Genomic DNA, 18,882 nt, shown 5'->3' on the forward strand with positions numbered 1-18,882 from the left:
AATTTTTTCAATAAAGTTGTGTATTCATTTGTTCTCACCTACGTCATAATAACAGTAAGTGCATGTAAATTACGTATTATATAGGTAGGGTAAGTTAAAATAAAGCTTATGTGTGAAAACTGGAAATGTAATTAAAATGCGGTAAACTTTCCATAAAAATTTAAACCATAATATCAGCACTATTAGCGACTCAAAATAAAAAATAAAAAATAAAAAATAATGAACTTCATAAATCAATGTCTGTCAAATTAAGGTTTAAATCTTCCCCTTTTTTATTTTTAAGTTTATCTCAGCGGCCGAGTTTACCCCAATTTGCGGTATGGAAAATAGTTAATTTCTCAGGAAATAGGGAAAGGAGTTCACCACGCGATGTACCCTACGAGATATGCCCTACAATTTTGACTCTTCTCACAGGAAATATAGAGTTCCAATGGTTTATAAATATATTTAGGAATGAATTGAATTAACCGTCCACGTACGAACAATTATATTATTTCAAACCATGATACGTGATCAGGGCCATGATTCAGTTGTAAGGAGCAGAAAGAATTACGTTTATTCCCAGCTTCTGAAACTTGTAGATTAACTGCGTGTGAAATTCTTCCAGGATTCTAAAGTAGAATTAGTAAGAACCATATACACTTATTGTATAGCATAAAAATATAAAATAAATTACGCAAAACCCGTTTTCTGGTGTGTTATCATATGTAGTGTGCACACTTTTAACTTGCCTGCCGCTAGAGGGCTACTATCGCGCCAGCTGTCAAATGTTGGCATATTTTATACGTATGAAATGCGTGAATATCTATTAGACCGTGGTGGCAACTTTGCGAAACGAAACATTCGCCACCGGTGCGAATATTTCGCGTCGGTGTGGGGAGGCCTTTAAGCGGCCGAACTTGGAACTACAGTGCTATGTTGCCAATATGGACTACCACGGTGCCAGCTGATGGAAGGTATCAATTGACGTTAAGATGGCTGACGTTAAAACATTCATTGACAATTGACGCAAAGATAAGAAAACAATACAAAAATCGACAGAGAATCAAAGACGAAACGTACCAATACTAACACTGTGTGCACAAATGTCGCCAAGAGAGCTATTAAGCACTCGCAATGTGGGAACGGTAAGTTTGGCAACTCAACCGTTGTTACCATAGCAACAGGCCTACCACGCTATGTGACATTCAGTTGTTTTTCCAATCGCAACGCTCCTGTCATTTCCCATCTTTCAAAAAAACAAGTATAATAAATGCAATGAATTGTAAAATGGTAGGCTACAATAAATAATAAACATGGCTGATCCTTTAACTTATATAGTTTCAGATAATAGCTAGAATATAAGTAAATTTTATATAATTATGTAATGTAGACGTATACTATATAACGTCTTTGAATGTAGATAAGAAAGGTTGAGGGAGATTCTACTCGAGGAAGGGAAATTTCTATCAATTACGAGGGAAATTATCGAAACAATCTGGCAACACTGTTTCAATCAACGAGCAGGGAAGTCAGTACGAAAAACGTGTAGTGTTTTGGTGTTCATTAGGTTAACTATACTGTATTTTATTATTTATGGTTTGGTAAGGTTGACGGTCAGAGCACATAATTACAATATTATATGGATTCTTAACCAACCACACGATTAATTGTTTTGGTTTTTTCCCTACCGTTCTGTATATGAATGAGAAAGGAGACGAAGTTCTAAGTTGCGATTTTTAAACATCTTTTCGTATTTCTGAAAAAGCCCCGGATTCAGGCTTTACTTTTCCTGCAGTGCAAACTTTTTTAACTTAAATAGTATGTGTAGTCGTAAATTTTTAAATATCACGTAAGTCTCAACACTGCTAGGATTTAACACGTAATCAGAGAGGTTATGGTTAATACCAGTTGTGGGAAAGTTCTGTTTTTAATTTAGGCCTAATCGAGATGAAGGCGTAGGCTTATAGTATGTGATAAACTCCATCACCCGATAAATGAGAAATTTTAACAATATAGGACAGTCGTATAGGTAGGTCTATATAGAAACGTGCATTGAACAGAATGAACTGAAAATTTTTCGAATTTTTTTTGCTTATCGGATGATGACGAATGAGTGTGAACAAAATGATTATCTCTCAGGCCTTGATGATTATAGTGATGACAGTTTAGAGAACTTTGGTTGGGTAAAAACTACAAACCATATTTCCCTGTCTACAGATAGTGAACATGAGTCGATCGTATCTAGTGAGGGATGCTCTGAATTGAACAGCTACTTGTATGCGAGGAACATTTCTTCTAAGTTAACTTGTAAAGAAAACGAATTTACAGAAGAAAGTGGGGCAATTCGTGTTAAAGAGGAGATTTCTTTAGAGGACAGCTGCGATGTGCCATTATCATACAACATAGAAAATTGTAGTGGTATTGAGAATAGTAAAGTGTTTCTTAATTCGCAAGATAGGTCTATATCAGCAACTCCAAGCGTATCAGAAATGTTGATAAAAAAGGAAAAACGAAAAATGAATGAAGACTTTTCTGATACTGATGATGAAAGTCTTACAGACAATGAAAAATGCACAGGCAATTTGCAGTCAGACAGTAACAAATCTGAAAGTAAAGAGAAGATCAAAACGGAAGTAAGTTAATTCTTGTTTATGCTCTTTTTAACAGTTGTAGGCCTGTATCATCAATGATCTGATATTTAAATGATTTTTAAACTTGACTATGTTAATATTAGAACATTGAAACTAGTAAATTAAGGTAAAATACCAACATATTTTTAATTAACATAGTGAAGTTTAAAAGTTATTCATTTAAATAACTTAAACGAATTACAGTATTAGCGAAAGTAAGTATTTACAAATTTTCAGTCCACACCTGTGTAGTAACGGTTAGCGCATCTGATCGCGAAACCAGGTGGCCCAGGTTCGAATCCCGGTCGGGGCTAGTTACCTGGTTGGGGTTTTTCCTCAACCCAATATGAGCAAATGCTCGGTAACTATCGGTGCTGGACCCCGGACTGTTTTCACCGGCATTGCCACCTTCATATCATTCAGAGATGTTGATACAGCGTCGTAAAATAACCCACAAAAATGTTCATTCAGCTCGTAGACCTATTAAAGTTATCACATTGTTGTTAGTGCCTATTGAATATTAGGTGAAACTAGCGCTGAGTTACTTCTGTTGATCAGTCAGCTGAAGTGAAAGAGCAATTCCACGAAAATAATGACATCAGGCTTAAAAAATTAATACTATTTGTTCTGGAAACTTCTAACATAGGCTAATTCACATCTATAATGATTGCATGTAATATTTTAATCACCAATTTGAATTACTTTTTGCTATAGAAGTCAGTTTTCCCTCCTTTTTGTATAGGCTACATACACTTCAGAGTTTTTCAGCATTGATAGTAGGTAATTGAAGCTTTATTGATCATATAATTAAAAATAAAGATATATTCTTCTAAGAAGAAAGGTTACTGATAATTTTTATCATAAAATTATTATTCTTAAAATTCACTATGATGTTCAGCATAAAGCTACAAACAATGCTAATTTCTGTGTGTTAATGATTAGTCACTTTTTAGTATTTGTAATAATAATATAGAGAGTGCGCACAAGTAGTATTTGTACTGTTTTAGTTATATATTATTTTTTATATAAACGTGTTTCAGATCCCATCTCTATTAGAAAGTGAGACATACAGGCCAGTTGAAGTCGACTTTGAAGTAGATCTTAATAACCTGACAGAAGATGAAGAATTATGGATGGTGCAGTGTCCGGTTTCTGTAAGTATTATCTGATGGCGTTAATTTTGTTAGGAAATACTACTAGAAACTTAAAAAAGCATTATCTCAGACAAATAGAATCTAAACACAGTCTGATACTCCACAATAGTGGAATAAGTGAGAACCTGCTAATTATATCCGAGGAATGTAGTGGCAGTCTGGCGTTCTGTTAGAATTCAGTGCAAACAACCATTAACGAATGTTGACAAGACTCTGTGGATGTTAGAACAGCGGCAGACCGGTTAGAAAGTAATTTAGAGAAAAGTAAAAGAGAGAAAAATAATAATAATAATAATAATAATAATAATAATAATAAATGAGTGGCAGCCTAATAATAATAATAATAATAATAATAATAATAATAATAATACAAAGTTAATTTACCCATTCAAAGAAGATGCTGAAAATGTTCTTCATTCTAGATCTACGCATTTTATCATATTATGAAACACTTTAATTGAAGTTTATTTTTGCTGAATTTCTGTAATTTAATCTTATTACCAATTTTAGTTGTTTTAGGGCTGTCTGACATACTGTTGACTTAGCAGCACCCCAAATGAAATAATTGGGCGTAGTGAGATTAGGGGATCTCAGAGGTCATAGTCTTTGCGCAGTTAGGCTATCTTGTCCAAAAATGTCACCTGACGAATTCATTGACGAATGAGATGTGAGAGCCGTAGCATTATCTTCTTCATAAAAACCATTTGGCATCTCTTCCTCATTTAACTTCTCAATAAAAGGAAAGAGAATATCGGAACAATAAATTTCAGATGAGATGGTCACCTTAAAAAAATTGGGCCATTTAATACTTATGTATACAAGTGTGTTGCGACATTGTTGAAAATGTTTAAAACAGAATATCGGAACAATAAATTTCAGATGAGATGGTCACCTTAAAAAAATTGGGCCATTTAATACTTATGTATACAAGTGTGTTGCGACAGTGTTGAAAATATTTAAAACAATATTGGAACAATAAATTTCAGATGAGATGGTCACCTTAAAAAAATTGGGCCATTTAATACTTATGTATACAAGTGTGTTGCGATAGTGTTGAAAATGTTTAAAACAGAATATCGGAACAATAAATTTCAGATGAGATGGTCACCTTAAAAAAATTGGGCCATTTAATACTTATGTATACAAGTGTGTTGCGACAGTGTTGAAAATATTTAAAACAATATTGGAACAATAAATTTCAGATGAGATGGTCACCTTAAAAAAATTGGGCCATTTAATACTTATGTATACAAGTGTGTTGCGACATTGTTGAAAATGTTTAAAACAGAATATCGGAACAATAAATTTCAGATGAGATGGTCACCTTAAAAAAATTGGGCCATTTAATACTTATGTATACAAGTGTGTTGCGACATTGTTGAAAATGTTTAAAACAGAATATCGGAACAATAAATTTCAGATGAGATGGTCACCTTAAAAAAATTGGGCCATTTAATACTTATGTATACAAGTGTGTTGCGACAGTGTTGAAAATATTTAAAACAATATTGGAACAATAAATTTCAGATGAGATGGTCACCTTAAAAAAATTGGGCCATTTAATACTTATGTATACAAGTGTGTTGCGATAGTGTTGAAAATGTTTAAAACAGAATATCGGAACAATAAATTTCAGATGAGATGGTCACCTTAAAAAAATTGGGCCATTTAATACTTATGTATACAAGTGTGTTGCGACAGTGTTGAAAATATTTAAAACAATATTGGAACAATAAATTTCAGATGAGATGGTCACCTTAAAAAAATTGGGCCATTTAATACTTATGTATACAAGTGTGTTGCGACATTGTTGAAAATGTTTAAAACAGAATATCGGAACAATAAATTTCAGATGAGATGGTCACCTTAAAAAAATTGGGCCATTTAATACTTATGTATACAAGTGTGTTGCGATAGTGTTGAAAATGTTTAAAACAGAATATTGGAACAATAAATTTCAGATGAGATGGTCACCTTAAAAAAATTGGACCATTTAACACTTAAATATGCAGGTGTGTTGCGACAGTGTTGAAAATGTTTATAATAGAACAACCAATTTTGCCAGCCTTGAGAAGGATCTTCATTATTACGAATGGTTTCAAAGTATGATTTTGTATCACAGTGTAAATCTCCTTTCAAATATAGAAAAGTGCATATTAATGTCCCATTCCAGCATAATGGCCAAGACAGTGGAAAGGATGGTAGATAATAGACTAAAATGGTACAGTGAACCATAGAATCTATATCGCTGGAACAGGCAAGATTCTGGAACATTGTTTTACAGATTAACAGGTTACAAAACTAAGTCAGAACATGAACAAGAAAGAATGACTGTGTTATTTGTCGATTTCGAGAGTGCTTTCGACTCCATATAACAGTAAAATCTTACCCTTAAATCAACAAACTATGGTATAAGGAAAAACTTGCTGGAATAGATACTTCCGTTAGATATACAAATCTGGCTTTCAGGTAGTAGCTCCCTGTAAAGCAGGTTTGAATAATTTCAAGGAAAAATTGTTCCGGAGCCGGGTATCGATCCCGGGACCCTTCGCTTAGCGTGCGAACACTCTACCGACTGAGCTACCCCAGGAACTATACATAGTTCACACAGTATTGTGTGCACTCATAGTTGAGTTCTGGCGTCTTGTCAGCTCATTTGAGTTGTGTGGATATAAAAGGAAAAATTGTGACGGTGTCGTGTATAGTTCCTGGGGTAGCTCAGTCGGTAGAGCGTTCGCGCACTAAGCGAAGGGTCCCTGGATCGATATCCGGCTCCGGAACAATTTTTCCTTGAAATTATTCACTTCCGTTAGATATTTGGAAGTCAAACATAGAGTACCTATCTCAAAACATAAAACAGCTTCAAACAGGAGTACCACATGGTTCCTTTCTCAGTATCAGCCAAAAAGGGTACTAAAATTACTTCAACATCACTACCTAAACTCTCATTTCACTCTGCTAAATTATACATAAATGAAACATTCAAAGAAGAAATCTATGTAGAATTCAGAAAACAAAGTTTGAACAAGAAAGTTTTGTCAGAGAAAAACCTGATTCCAGATCAGCGTGGTAAGATAGCATTGCAGCTGTAAGGACAACCACTGGACATGACTGTCTACTGCTCATCTTCACAAGCTAGCATCTTTGCAGCCTCTAGGTGTGTTCTATGTGGGGAAGCAGACTCAATCTGGACTTACTTTGAACACGTGATCAAGTGCAGTGCTCTCAACATCAGTGTCCTTATGAACCCACTTAGTAGTGCATTCTATTGGGAAGCAAGTAGACGAATGGCTTTGTTTCAAATATCTGAGTATTAAGTAAATAAATAAATAACTTTTCAATATTTGTTAGTGACGTCATATACATCAGCTGCTTGTTTATGCGGATGACGTGAATATGTTAGGAGAAAATCCACAAACGATTAGGGAAAATGCGGAAATTCTAGTTGAAGCAAGTAAAGCGATAGGGTTGGAAGTAAATCCTGAAAAGACTAAGTATATGATTATGTCTCGTGACCAGAGTATTGTATGAAATGGAACTATAAAAATTGGAGATTTATCCTTCGAATAGGTGGAAAAATTCAAATATCTTGGAGCAACAGTAACAAATATAAATGACACTCGGGAGGAAATTAAACGCAGAATAAATATGGGAAATGCCTGTTATTATTCGGTTGAGAAGCTTTTGTCATCTAGTCTTCTGTCAAAAAATCTGAAAGTTAGAATTTATAAAACAGTTATATTACCGGGTGGCAGCCGGGTAGCTCAGTTGGTAGAGCAGCTGGCTACGGACTGGAAGGTCCGGGGTTCGATCCCAGGTGGTGACAGGATTTTTTTCTCGTTGCCAAACTTTCAGAATGGCCCCGAGGTTCACTCAGCCTCCTATAAAATTGAGTACCGGGTCTTTCCCGGGGGTAAAAGGCAGTCAGAGCGTGGTGCTGACCACACCACCTCATTCTATTGCCGAGGTCATGGAAAGCATGGGGCTCTACTTCCATGTCCCCCAAGTGCCTTCATGGTATGTTACGGGGATACCTTTACCTTTTACCTTTATATTACCGGTTGTTCTGTATGGTTGTGAAACTTGGACTCTCACTTTGAGAGAGGAACAGAGATTAAGGGTGTTTGAGAAAAAGGTTCTTAGGAAAATATTTGGGGCTAAGAGGGATGAAGTTACAGGAGAATGGAGAAAGTTACACAACGCAGAACTGCACGCATTGTATACTTCACCTGACATAATTAGGAACATAAAATCCAGATGTTTGAAATGGGCAAGACATGTAGCACGTATGGGCGAATCCAGAAATGCATATAGAGTGTTAGTTGGGAGACCGGAGGGAAAAAGACCTTTGGGGAGGCCGAGACGTAGATGGGAAGATAATATTAAAATGGATTTGAGGGAGGTAGGATATGATGATAGAGACTGGATTAATCTTGCTCAGGATAGGGACCAATGGCGGGCTTATGTGAGGGCGGCAGTGAACCTACGGGTTCCTTAAAAGCTAGCTTATTAATCACGTAAAATTATTTGCAAGGACAAATTGTAAGAATTTCCAACACTTAATCTTTTAATGAAGTTTTACTTCGTGTTTCTTTTCAGTTGAATCCAAAAACTTTAAAAAACAAGGTGTTCTTTGTGGAATCTTCAGAGTTCATATTCAAGGTGGAAGATCAGAAATACAGTGTAACAACCAACATACACAAGATTCCACCTATTACATGCGTGACACCTTCTGAAGAGGCAGACTGCTTCAGAGCAAGTAAGTTTATGCATTTCTGTTGACAGTTGTGAAATAAATATACAGTACTGTTGCACACAGTGTCATTCAGATTCATTTAAGTCAGTAATGTTTACTTGAATAATTTATAGTCCCTTTGAGTATGAGAGTAAGAAATGTTTTCTTTTGGTTTAGTTTAACTCAGAATATTGAGTAACAAAAAATTTGAGAATATTTTGTAGTGAAAAAAATATTGATAATCATAATACTTTGTAATGGCCTGCGATCTGTTGACATTAGATCATACATCATACAGTGTGTTAATATGCTCTGTTATGTCTTTTTCAAGAAAATGTTATGAATACGAGGGGTAGTCATAAAGTTTTAATTATCACCTCGAGAAAATGAAGCTGCGACCATGAAACTTGGTGATGGTGTTAGTCCTTTTCTACATATTCACCCTTCAACGCGACACATTTTTCCCAATGATGGATGACTTGACGAAGGCCTTGGTTGTAGAAGTCTGCATTTTGGCTGTTCAGGAAATGTTCCACCTCAAAAATCACCTCGTCGTCATTCTGGAAATGCCTGCCACGCAATGGTTTCTTAATCCGAGGAAAGTGGAAGAAGTCATTGGGTGCCATATCAGGAGAATACGGGGAGTGGAAGCACGTGGCTTCACCACCGCCAAAAAAGGCGAAGACCCAACCATCATCGGGCAAGGTGATGCTGAGTGTTTTTTGGGACATCCCAAGGTGTGGTGCTGACAGATTATGCTTAGAAGGGGCAAACCATCACAGGAGCATACTACCAAAATCTCCTGACTAGGATACGGGAGGCTATCAAGACGAAGCATCGCGGGAAGCTGTCCAAGGGGGTCCTTTTGCTTCATGACAACGCCCCAGCTCATTCTGCACAGGACACAGTCACACATGCTGCTTCTTTAGGCTTTCAAATTTTGCCTCACCCCCCAGTATTCTCCTGATATGGCACCCAGTGACTTCTTCCTCTTTCCTCGAATGAAGAAACCATTGCGTGGTAGGCATTTCCAGAATGACGACGAGGTGATTTTTGAGGTGGAACGTTTCCTGAACAGCCAAAATGCAGACTTCTACAACCAAGACCTCCGTCAAGCCGTCCATCGTTGGGAAAAATGTGTCGCATTGAAGGGTGAATATATAGAAAAGGACTAAACACCATCACCAAGTTTCATGGTCGCAGCTTCATTTTTTCGAGGTGATAATTAAAACTTTATGACTACCAGTCCTAGCTGGTTTGGTAGCTGCCACTTTGAGTTGTGCTGTTGTTCACACATTGCAATATAAGAGTTGTGCTGTAGTTTGTTTTGCAGCTCTGTAAAAGTAGTGACATAGGCCTATAATTGTATCTTTATACATCTCAGTATATACTCCGCTTGTGAATGCATGTGTAAGAAAAATGTGATGAAATTTTAACCCTTAATATAAAGTAAGAATTGTTTTGGCTCAAAGCAAATACTGTATTTGTAACGAAAGTAAATTATTTTTTGTTTGCAGATATTTTGAAACCGGTAGGCCTTATGGTAATAAAGGAAGACTTGGAAGTTCCAGAAATTGCATTTACTTCTACAACTAAACAAAGGAAGAGACCAAATTCTTCTAGAGTCCGTCACCCTCTCTTTGGAGGAGGTAATGTCATATTTATGTTCACAGTGTTGAACTACTGAATTGTTGGTTCGTATTTATTTTGGCTTTTCATCCCCCTTGATTTCCCGTGTTTCCATTGCAGAATATAAACACTTACACTGTTTAAATTTTTGTGTGTAACTCTTTTTCAGAATAGTTCTATTTTTTTTTTTTTTAAGATTTAAACCTACCTGGTAACAACTCTGCTTGTGCTTAGCTTAGCTTACATAGTGAAAGTAAAAGATAATATGGTCATTCCATATCAAATCACAAAAAATACAGTTCTCAACTTTTATGTTTTTTATTTTAATAAAATTTATTCCTTATTTAGAAGTTGTAATTGTGTGTAGAAAGTAGTAGTCGTTTTTAGATTTTTGTAGTTTTCAAGATATTGTTCTTTGAAAATTGGATAATATGTCAGCTGACCAGTTTCAAAACCATTAAAGATGCAGTTGTGGAACAGGTATCATTGGAAAGCTTATGAAGCGAACTTTCAAATGATATATGATTTGACCTGAAAAATGTGTTTAAACTTTCAAGGTCATGCAACATAATTTTGAAAAATGAATAAAAAATGCAACCTTCTATTTTCTTTCAAAAAAATATATTTGATCTATCACTTAATGTATTAACTGTGTTCCAAATTTGAATTTGGGGTGATAATGGGGTCAAGAGATAAATTAATATATTAAGTACCATATGAAATTTCAAAATAGGCGAGTTTTGTCACGCATATATTTTCTAAACTACACGACATATTTCAATGAAACAATTGACATACGAAGGATCAATGTATCTAACGTAATCTTGAAATGGAGTGTCTGACGTCATCTAGATATAATGGGAGGAGGTGTAAATTGGCAAACTGTGCTGCAGTCAAGACAGTGTAACTCGAGAATGTGAAGCAATAAAATGTTCACAGTGGTGCAAAATGATTCTAAATGAATGAGGCTGCAATCTCAATTGAGAAACAATCAACAGTCGACAAGTTAAATTGGAAAAATTCGTGAGTGAAATTTAGTGAAGAGAGAAAATTCAGAATGTCGAGGCATATGCAGCACAAATGGGAGTGGACATATAAGCAATGAATACCTTACATTCAGCATACCATTCTGACAGACATATTCACGCATAAAACTTGCAGTTGTGTCTCCGATACAGCCTAAAGGTACGGTCACACATCGCTACTTTTGCAGCGCAACTTTTCTACTGCAGCTGCAAAAGTTGCGTGTCGTGTTCACACGTAAGCCAAAAGTAGCGCACTGCACGCTACTTTTCGTGCTGCGCAACCCGAGTGCTGCAAAAGTTGCAGCTGGAGGTTGCGAGTCTGTTCACACACAAGGCGCTACTTTTGCAGCCGCAGTCATGCTGCAGGTTTCCATCTCCGTGTTGACTTCTCAATATACATTTTGTGGTTATGTTCGCATTATTAAGAAACTCATGTGAAAGCTTCCTTAAATTGACATTATTTTTACTATAAAGCTTTTAAAAACGCCTATATACTTAAATGATAACCAACAGTATATTCACGTAATCAATGTTGGCAACCCTCCTGTTTGGAACTACACTACGGAAAATTTAAAAAATGAATTATATCGTCAGCAATTATGCTCAGACTGTGTTGTGTATTTAATAACTGTTACAAATAATTTATTTTCATCACATTTAACATTAAAATATATCCAAACAATAAAAGTATCATTGACACATTTGGGTGGTAACACTAGTTACAACCGCAGCAAAAGTTTCAACAAAACCGATATCAAAAATGCTGCGGCTGCAACCCTGAGAACCCTGTTCACACGTCGCTACTTTTAAGCTGTGCGCAGCATGGAAAAGTAGCGGGCAGCAGGTTTGGCAGCCGCTACTTTTCGGGTTGCACCGTTGTTCACACGTCGCAGTACGAGAGTTGCGCAGTTTTTTTGTACTGCAGCACTGCAAAAGTAGCGACGTATGACCGTACCTTAACCGATTTTTTTTAATTAACATCTAGATCATAATATTACCAGTATAGGGTCTTTGACCATATTAGTAGACCGTGCACTATTATTGTGATTCTCTGTTTCTGTTGTCTTGTGTTATATATGGCTTGTATTCATTTTAACCGATTTCAATTTTTAATGATTATGAGTATTAATGATAGATGTAATAATGCAGTGATGAATCATGGTATGTTTTCAAACTGACATTTGCCTTTGTGACTAAGGAAAATCCTGAAAAACTTTTGTCAGACTGGCCAGCTAGCCATGGGGTTTGAACACCCTACCTCCCAAATGCGAGTCTATGGTATTACCACTAAGCCATCTCTCTTAATTGCAGCATTCTTATGTTATGAAACTATACAAAGTAATAACGAACATTGTGTTACCACAGTTCTAAAGTCGAACCACTACTTAAACAATAAAATTACAACTCATTTTTGACATTTAGGCTAAATATATATTTTTTAGTAATTTAATCAGTGTCACTAACTCTGTGTTGCTGATAGCGAGATAGTATTGGGCGAAATGAAGCCGAGGATTCGCTAAGATTACCTTACAGTTTGAGAAAACTTAAAAAAAACTCAAGCGAACATCAAACCCATGCCCCAGTGCAGCTTCAGATCAGCAGGCATAAACTCTACCGCCTGAGCTATGCCGGTAGTTTATTATTCTTATTAGGTGAAAAAAAAAAGTTGGGAAATTAAAAAGTGGCTAGTTAATAAATATAGTTCCCAATTGAAGTTTACTATAAAGAAGTGAATCTTCGAAAGTGATGTAGTGAAGTTATGAAAGATGATCTAAGTGATTGTATTTACAATACTTTATATGTTTTTTTTTTTTTTCTGAGTGTTGATTGTGGTTAAGAAATGAATGATGAATCTAAAGTGAACTAGATAGTCATGTCAAGATTTAATAAGATTATAATGACGTGTATTAGGTAGAAAAAAGATCCCAATGAGTATAACCGGGTGAAGTGTTACAAGTTAGGTGTAATGTGGAAAGACGGAATTATGTATAAATTTTAGTTAGCAAGATTAGAATGCTGAAAGGAACGTAAGTGTGTAACGAACAGATGGTGGTCATGTAAGATCATTAAGAAGAAATTGACTGGAGTTAAGTTAAAAGCAAGAGTAGATGAGTTATTAGTTTAACTGGCTGTCGAGATTGCATGCTGATTGTAGTTATATTAATAGATAGTTATGGTGAAACTCGTATACAGAAGTTGTGGTGCACCATAACTAATATAAATGTTGATGACAAATAAATAATCTATCTATCTTATTCTTATTAGGAAAAGTAAAATAGTAATGTCAAATTCATGTAATTTAAGAAAAGATTAGCTTTTTCCAGAAGAATTTGTATTTAAAAAATTATAAAATTGCAATAAAACCGGAGGTTTTTGCTAAATACTGAAAAATTTGCTTCAATGACTTGGCCAGTTTTGATACTGGACACCTCAGTTGTAATGTTGTTATTGGATAGTTTTTACTGTTCTTGCAGTTAATCTTAAAGCATTATTTTGTATTGTCTCTAGTATAATGTGTAATCTTTTCTTGGTGGCTGTTATTTGGGCTCACTTCCATATCTAATAGCTACCCCACTTCTTTCCTGCCATTCGTTTTAATATTCCTGACTTTTCGTTTATTTTGCTACAACTTTTCTCTGTTCGTTTTTTTTCCCAGGGTTCTAAATATATTTCACTTAAATTCCTGAAAATGGAAAGATAACTTTTATGTAATTAATTATATATTTTTCCAAATGCAGATTATGAGGACGAGCTTGATATACGGAGAAGATTGACTTCTTATTCCTATGCAGTTGACCGTGAAATTGTGATACCTTCAAAGAAGAAGAAGAAAAAGAAGAAGAAAGACAAGAAAAATGTCCTTGAAGAAGAACAAAAGAACAATGGCATTGAACTAAAATGTATAAGCCCTGGACATTCACAATCAAATGCACTTTCAGAACAAGGAGTGGACAGTGCTGAAAAGCCGAAGAAGAAAAAAAAGAAGATGAATTAAGATATTGATAAACTCTGGTGTGTTCTCCTGGAACCCGCAATACACCAGTTGTTGAAATTGGTCTCTCTCCGTCTCAATTGATGTACAATAGAAGACTGCGAACTTTGGTTCCTGCTACTGCATCATGTACTAAGGTTGGATAAAAAGTAATGGCAACAGTTCGATATTTCTGACATGGCTTTATTCACAGGGGTACAACATTTACGTACCTTCTATATAGTCGCCCCCCCCCCTTATTTATTACCTTTTGCCAAATGTTTGGAAGGCGTCGTACACCATCAGCGCATCCATCTTTGTTGATGTTCCGTACTGACCGTCCTAAAGCACAGATAAGTTCATCTCTGGTATTGTACCGGGTTCCTTGCAGTGGTTCTTTCACTTTGGTGAAAAGATCGTAATCACATGGATCATATCGGGTGAGTACGGTGGATGTTCCAGTAGTCTGCGTTTTCTGTCTGCCTTGGAGGTACAGCGTGGTGCAGTATTACCCCATCAATGTCATACCCCACATTGAACATCACTTTCCCAGCACTTTGTGTAGGCCGCACTTTCTTCAGACGAGAAGAACCTGGATGCTTCCATTCATTTGTTTGAAGTTTCAAGTTTGGTTGGTTCGTATGAGCGAGCCCAGGTTTCGTCCATAACGACGATTCATCCAAGAAAGTCATCTTTCCTTTGGTATCAGTCGAACAAGGCCTGTGCGACTGAATAGCGGTGCCATTGTTAAACCTCGGTAACCCAGAATGTCTTGCAGAATGTGGAGCACAGTTTTGTGACATACTCAGACTTCCGCTGCTAACTCACACGCAGTCCATCAGTGATCAGCATCCAACAGGGAAGCAAGTTGAACTGTGTTGTCCTCCATGCAGAGTCGTCCTGTACGGAGGTTGTCCTGAACGGCATCCTTGCCTTCCCGGAATGCTTTAACCCATCTTGTCACTGTGCGATATGGCAACGCTGCATCAGCATATGCTTCATGCAGTCCCTGAAAACATTCTTGTGCACTACGACCTCGTGTCACTTCAATTTTGATCCAGGAACGTTGCTCTAGTTTTGTAAGGATGGTCTTAGGGCACTCGCACTATCCCTATGAAAGTCAACGTTCTACACACTGCAGTAGATTGACAGAGTACTGTCGCCACTGGCTGCACTAACTCATCTAACAGTCCTTGTTCATGCCCACACAGCTGGCAACTCTCGAACGCACCATCGTCATGTGACAGCAGTGTTGCCATTACTTTTTATCCAATCTATGTATTAATAAAGGGTTGTCTGAAAAGTTAAAACTTGGCCAACAACGACAGCGGTACTATTATAACAGAGGCTCTGTAACTCAAGACTCCAATAAAATTGTACATTCAAAGTCTGTGCTAGTAAAGGAAGGACTGGTATGGATAGAAAAGAACTTACATGTGAAGCTGATACTTCACGAAGCTGCTTGGTTAGAGAAGAAGAAGGAAGAGTTTTAAGACTGACTGAGAAGAGTAATTCATCCACCACAAACACTTAATTTATTAATCTTATTTCAAGAGAGGAAGATGTAATGAATTACTTAGCAACCTGGTTGCTATATGTATTTTGTTGAATGTTTATGTTGAATATTTATGTATAAATTGAGAATGAATAATTTGGATATTAAAGCTAATCTTGTAATTCAACACAAATCTAATCTTGTAATTACAAAAAAAAAAAAAAAAATCAGAAAAAAAAAATGAAAAAATGTGTTGCCATTTTAAAATGTTGTCAACGATGTCACACCCTGTACAGTAATGGCTGAAAATTTTGTTTTCCTTTCAAAATATTAAATTTGACGTATCCAAGCATTTAAAAAAAAAAATGAGTTAATTTTAGTTTTATTTGCATTATTCCTTACTTATGAAAAACTCTGTATATTCATTACATGTTAATAGTTTCTTTTCCTTTTCTTGTGAAATCTTTATTTTAAGCAACCATAAAGTTTGGAATTTTAGTACTAAAATATTTTTCTTTTTCCAGCAGATTGCTAGATATATGGTTGACAAAGTGGCTGGAAAATTCTTTATGAATAGTTCATTTTCTCTGTAATTTTCTCTTCACCTCAGCTACAATATTGAAATATCGTATCACTGATTCTGTGTAATCTATTTGTAGTAGAGTCCCTCATATCCGGCAAAGTCTGTACTGGATAACCAATTTTGTCAGGTGATTGGAAATTAATTTTATAAGTTATTTAAATACATACTAGTACACTCTTGCAGAGGCGTCCCCCCCCCCCCATCTTGCAACTGCTGTTTCTAAGCCTGCATAGATCACTAACTAGCTATCTTGGAAGCTCTAGGGTGCTATTCATAGATTCATAGACATTTCGCTAGCCGCGCTACGAGCGTGCTAAACTAGCCCTGGCTATCGACTGATTACTTGTACAGGATTCATATCATATCGCTAACACTGGTTTATGAATATGAAAAACTTTAGTTCGCTGATCATCCACTGGAAGCCCGCACTAAGACTGTCTATGAATATGGCCCTTAGATATCAAGACTGTGAATTAGCTGTTGTCTCATTTGTTAAGGAACAAGAAAGTATGTATTACATATTAGCTGTTTGTGCACCCAGAAGTGCATAATAACATCGGATTTTGTGTTGTCACACTCAGTATATGTACTGGACATCTATTTATAGGATATAACATAAATCTATAGGGCAAACGTAGATTCTTGCTCACTTGAAAAAATGGCAGCTTCTAGCCTCACTTCGTAATGCAAAATTGGTGATCTAGAGAGCTGTTTCTTGTTTTGCGTGTGCAGTGCACATCAATAAACAATTACTGTCATCTATTAGTGATAGCTTCAGGCACCTCATACAAAAATGTATGTCACTGCTTGAATTTGTAACTTATTTACAGACTCTCCCTCGTAGTTTCATTTTTTTTTTCTTATTTAAAAGTGCCATTGCTTTGAAATTTCCAGTTACTTGGATGCTGAATATGAGGAATTCCACTGTAGTTTAAAATTTTCGCCAGATAACACAGGCCTGCAAAATTAAGGGTCATACAATTTTTTTTTTTTAATTTATACTACGTTTATTGTTTTTTTGGGGTGCTGAATCCAAATCTGACCTCAGATTTTCTCTTATCACTTACCATTTTTCTGCAACATACATGGCACTTTTAGCAATGTGAATGTAGCATTATTGAATGTAATATGAGAAAATGATGAAGTGAAACATGTCCTGTGGCAAATATTAAAGGTATATTTTACAAAAACTATTAGATAAGTGAAAGTCTCAGGAATCTTCTATGCCTCATCAATAAATTTAAGAATGCAGTTATATTGTCAGACTCCAAAGCAGCTATTCTATCAATAGTCTCTAAACATACACCTTCATCTCAAACAGCAGAAATAACTAAAATGCTCTCTCAATATCACTCAATAAAATAATTGTATTCCAATGGATACCATCCCATTGTGGAATCCTGGGAAATGAGAATGCAAAGAAGGGCAGCACTGCTACTTACAGACCTGTTACTAAATCTACGTATTACTCTGTGAAAAGATTTATTAAATCTATGTACATACTTAGACTTTAACAAACAAAATTTGATAACACAATCTTAAGGGAAAAAATGGAACTCTCTGCATCATAATCCACAGTTAATTCCCGATTTACCACGAAAATCGTCTGTAGCTGCATTTAGATTGGCAACAGGCCATGATTGTTTGGCCAAACACCTGCATAGAATTGGAATATATCAGTCCCCTAACTGCCCATTGTGCAACTCAAACCAAGAAATGGATTCGGAACACCTCAAAATCTTTGCTTCAGTGGCTGGCCATGATAATATCTTTGAAAAATATTGGAGTGCAAGAGGTCAAATGACTTTATTGTCAAACAAAAACAACTATTAGGTTGTCATAATTAACAACGCACATTTAATCAGATGCTTTATACTGCCTTTTTCTCTTCGTGGTGAAATTGCGTTTGTTGCTTTTTCTCCTGTGTGAGGTTCAAGAGAGATTCTTTGTAGCCAGTGTTTTTGTTCCCAATGACTGCTTCTTGCTCTGCTGTTCCATTCACAAAGGGAATATGGAAACTTAGTATACACAGCCTGCTGATCAAGAAGCGTTCACAACTCTCTCAGATCTTCACAAATCATCCAGTTGTGGTCTTTATATTTTATCTTTGTAAGAATCAGTTCAAGATTCTCACAAGTTTCCTTAAGGTTTTCCAAGCACTCATCACTGCTTTCAGATTTCTTTTGGAGGAATCTATAAAAGCCTCCACTTTCATTCACTTCATACTGAACACTAAACTCTTGTAGTGGTACAGCCACACGTACTGTTAAGGTTGAAAAACTAGCAGACCTACAGAAGCTGTGTAGGTATATTGCACCTGACACCATAGATTACTTGAAGACCGGGGATGGAGAGGTTAGTCCGCAGAGTAATATAGAGTAAGATTCTCTTGGGGCAAGTAAAAACACATTGTGTTCCTTATTGGAGGAGTAAATGTAATATTTATGTTAACTTTACGTTAGCACAACTTGGGGAGTTACGATAGGTAGCGAAATCTGGTTACACAAACCAGCTATAACGGCTGGGGGGCTCATCGTGCTAACCACACGATACCTCCATTCTGGTTGGATGATCGTCCACCTCTGCTTTGGTATGTGGCGGTGAGGCCAGTAGCCGGTTGGTCGGTCTTGGCCTTTCGTTTGCTGTAGCGCCACGGATTATTACATTAGCACAAATGA

The 18,882-nt window shown here is 36.2% G+C and overlaps 1 protein-coding gene across 1 annotated transcript; it reads left to right on the top strand.

Annotated features, from left to right (window-relative positions):
• Positions 1 to 1,505: 1,505 nt before the first annotated feature.
• On the top strand, positions 1,506 to 15,814 carry LOC138707613 (uncharacterized). Its single transcript, XM_069837273.1, has 6 exons — positions 1,506 to 1,549; positions 2,200 to 2,615; positions 3,653 to 3,766; positions 8,366 to 8,525; positions 10,019 to 10,150; positions 13,894 to 15,814. The coding sequence occupies exons 2-6, from the start codon at positions 2,472 to 2,474 to the stop codon at positions 14,148 to 14,150; spliced, it is 807 nt and encodes a 268-aa protein (XP_069693374.1). The 5' UTR covers positions 1,506 to 1,549; positions 2,200 to 2,471; the 3' UTR covers positions 14,151 to 15,814.
• Positions 15,815 to 18,882: the final 3,068 nt, after the last annotated feature.

Source organism: Periplaneta americana, chromosome 1, assembly GCF_040183065.1.
Source record: "Periplaneta americana isolate PAMFEO1 chromosome 1, P.americana_PAMFEO1_priV1, whole genome shotgun sequence".
Taxonomy (NCBI): domain Eukaryota; kingdom Metazoa; phylum Arthropoda; class Insecta; order Blattodea; family Blattidae; genus Periplaneta; species Periplaneta americana.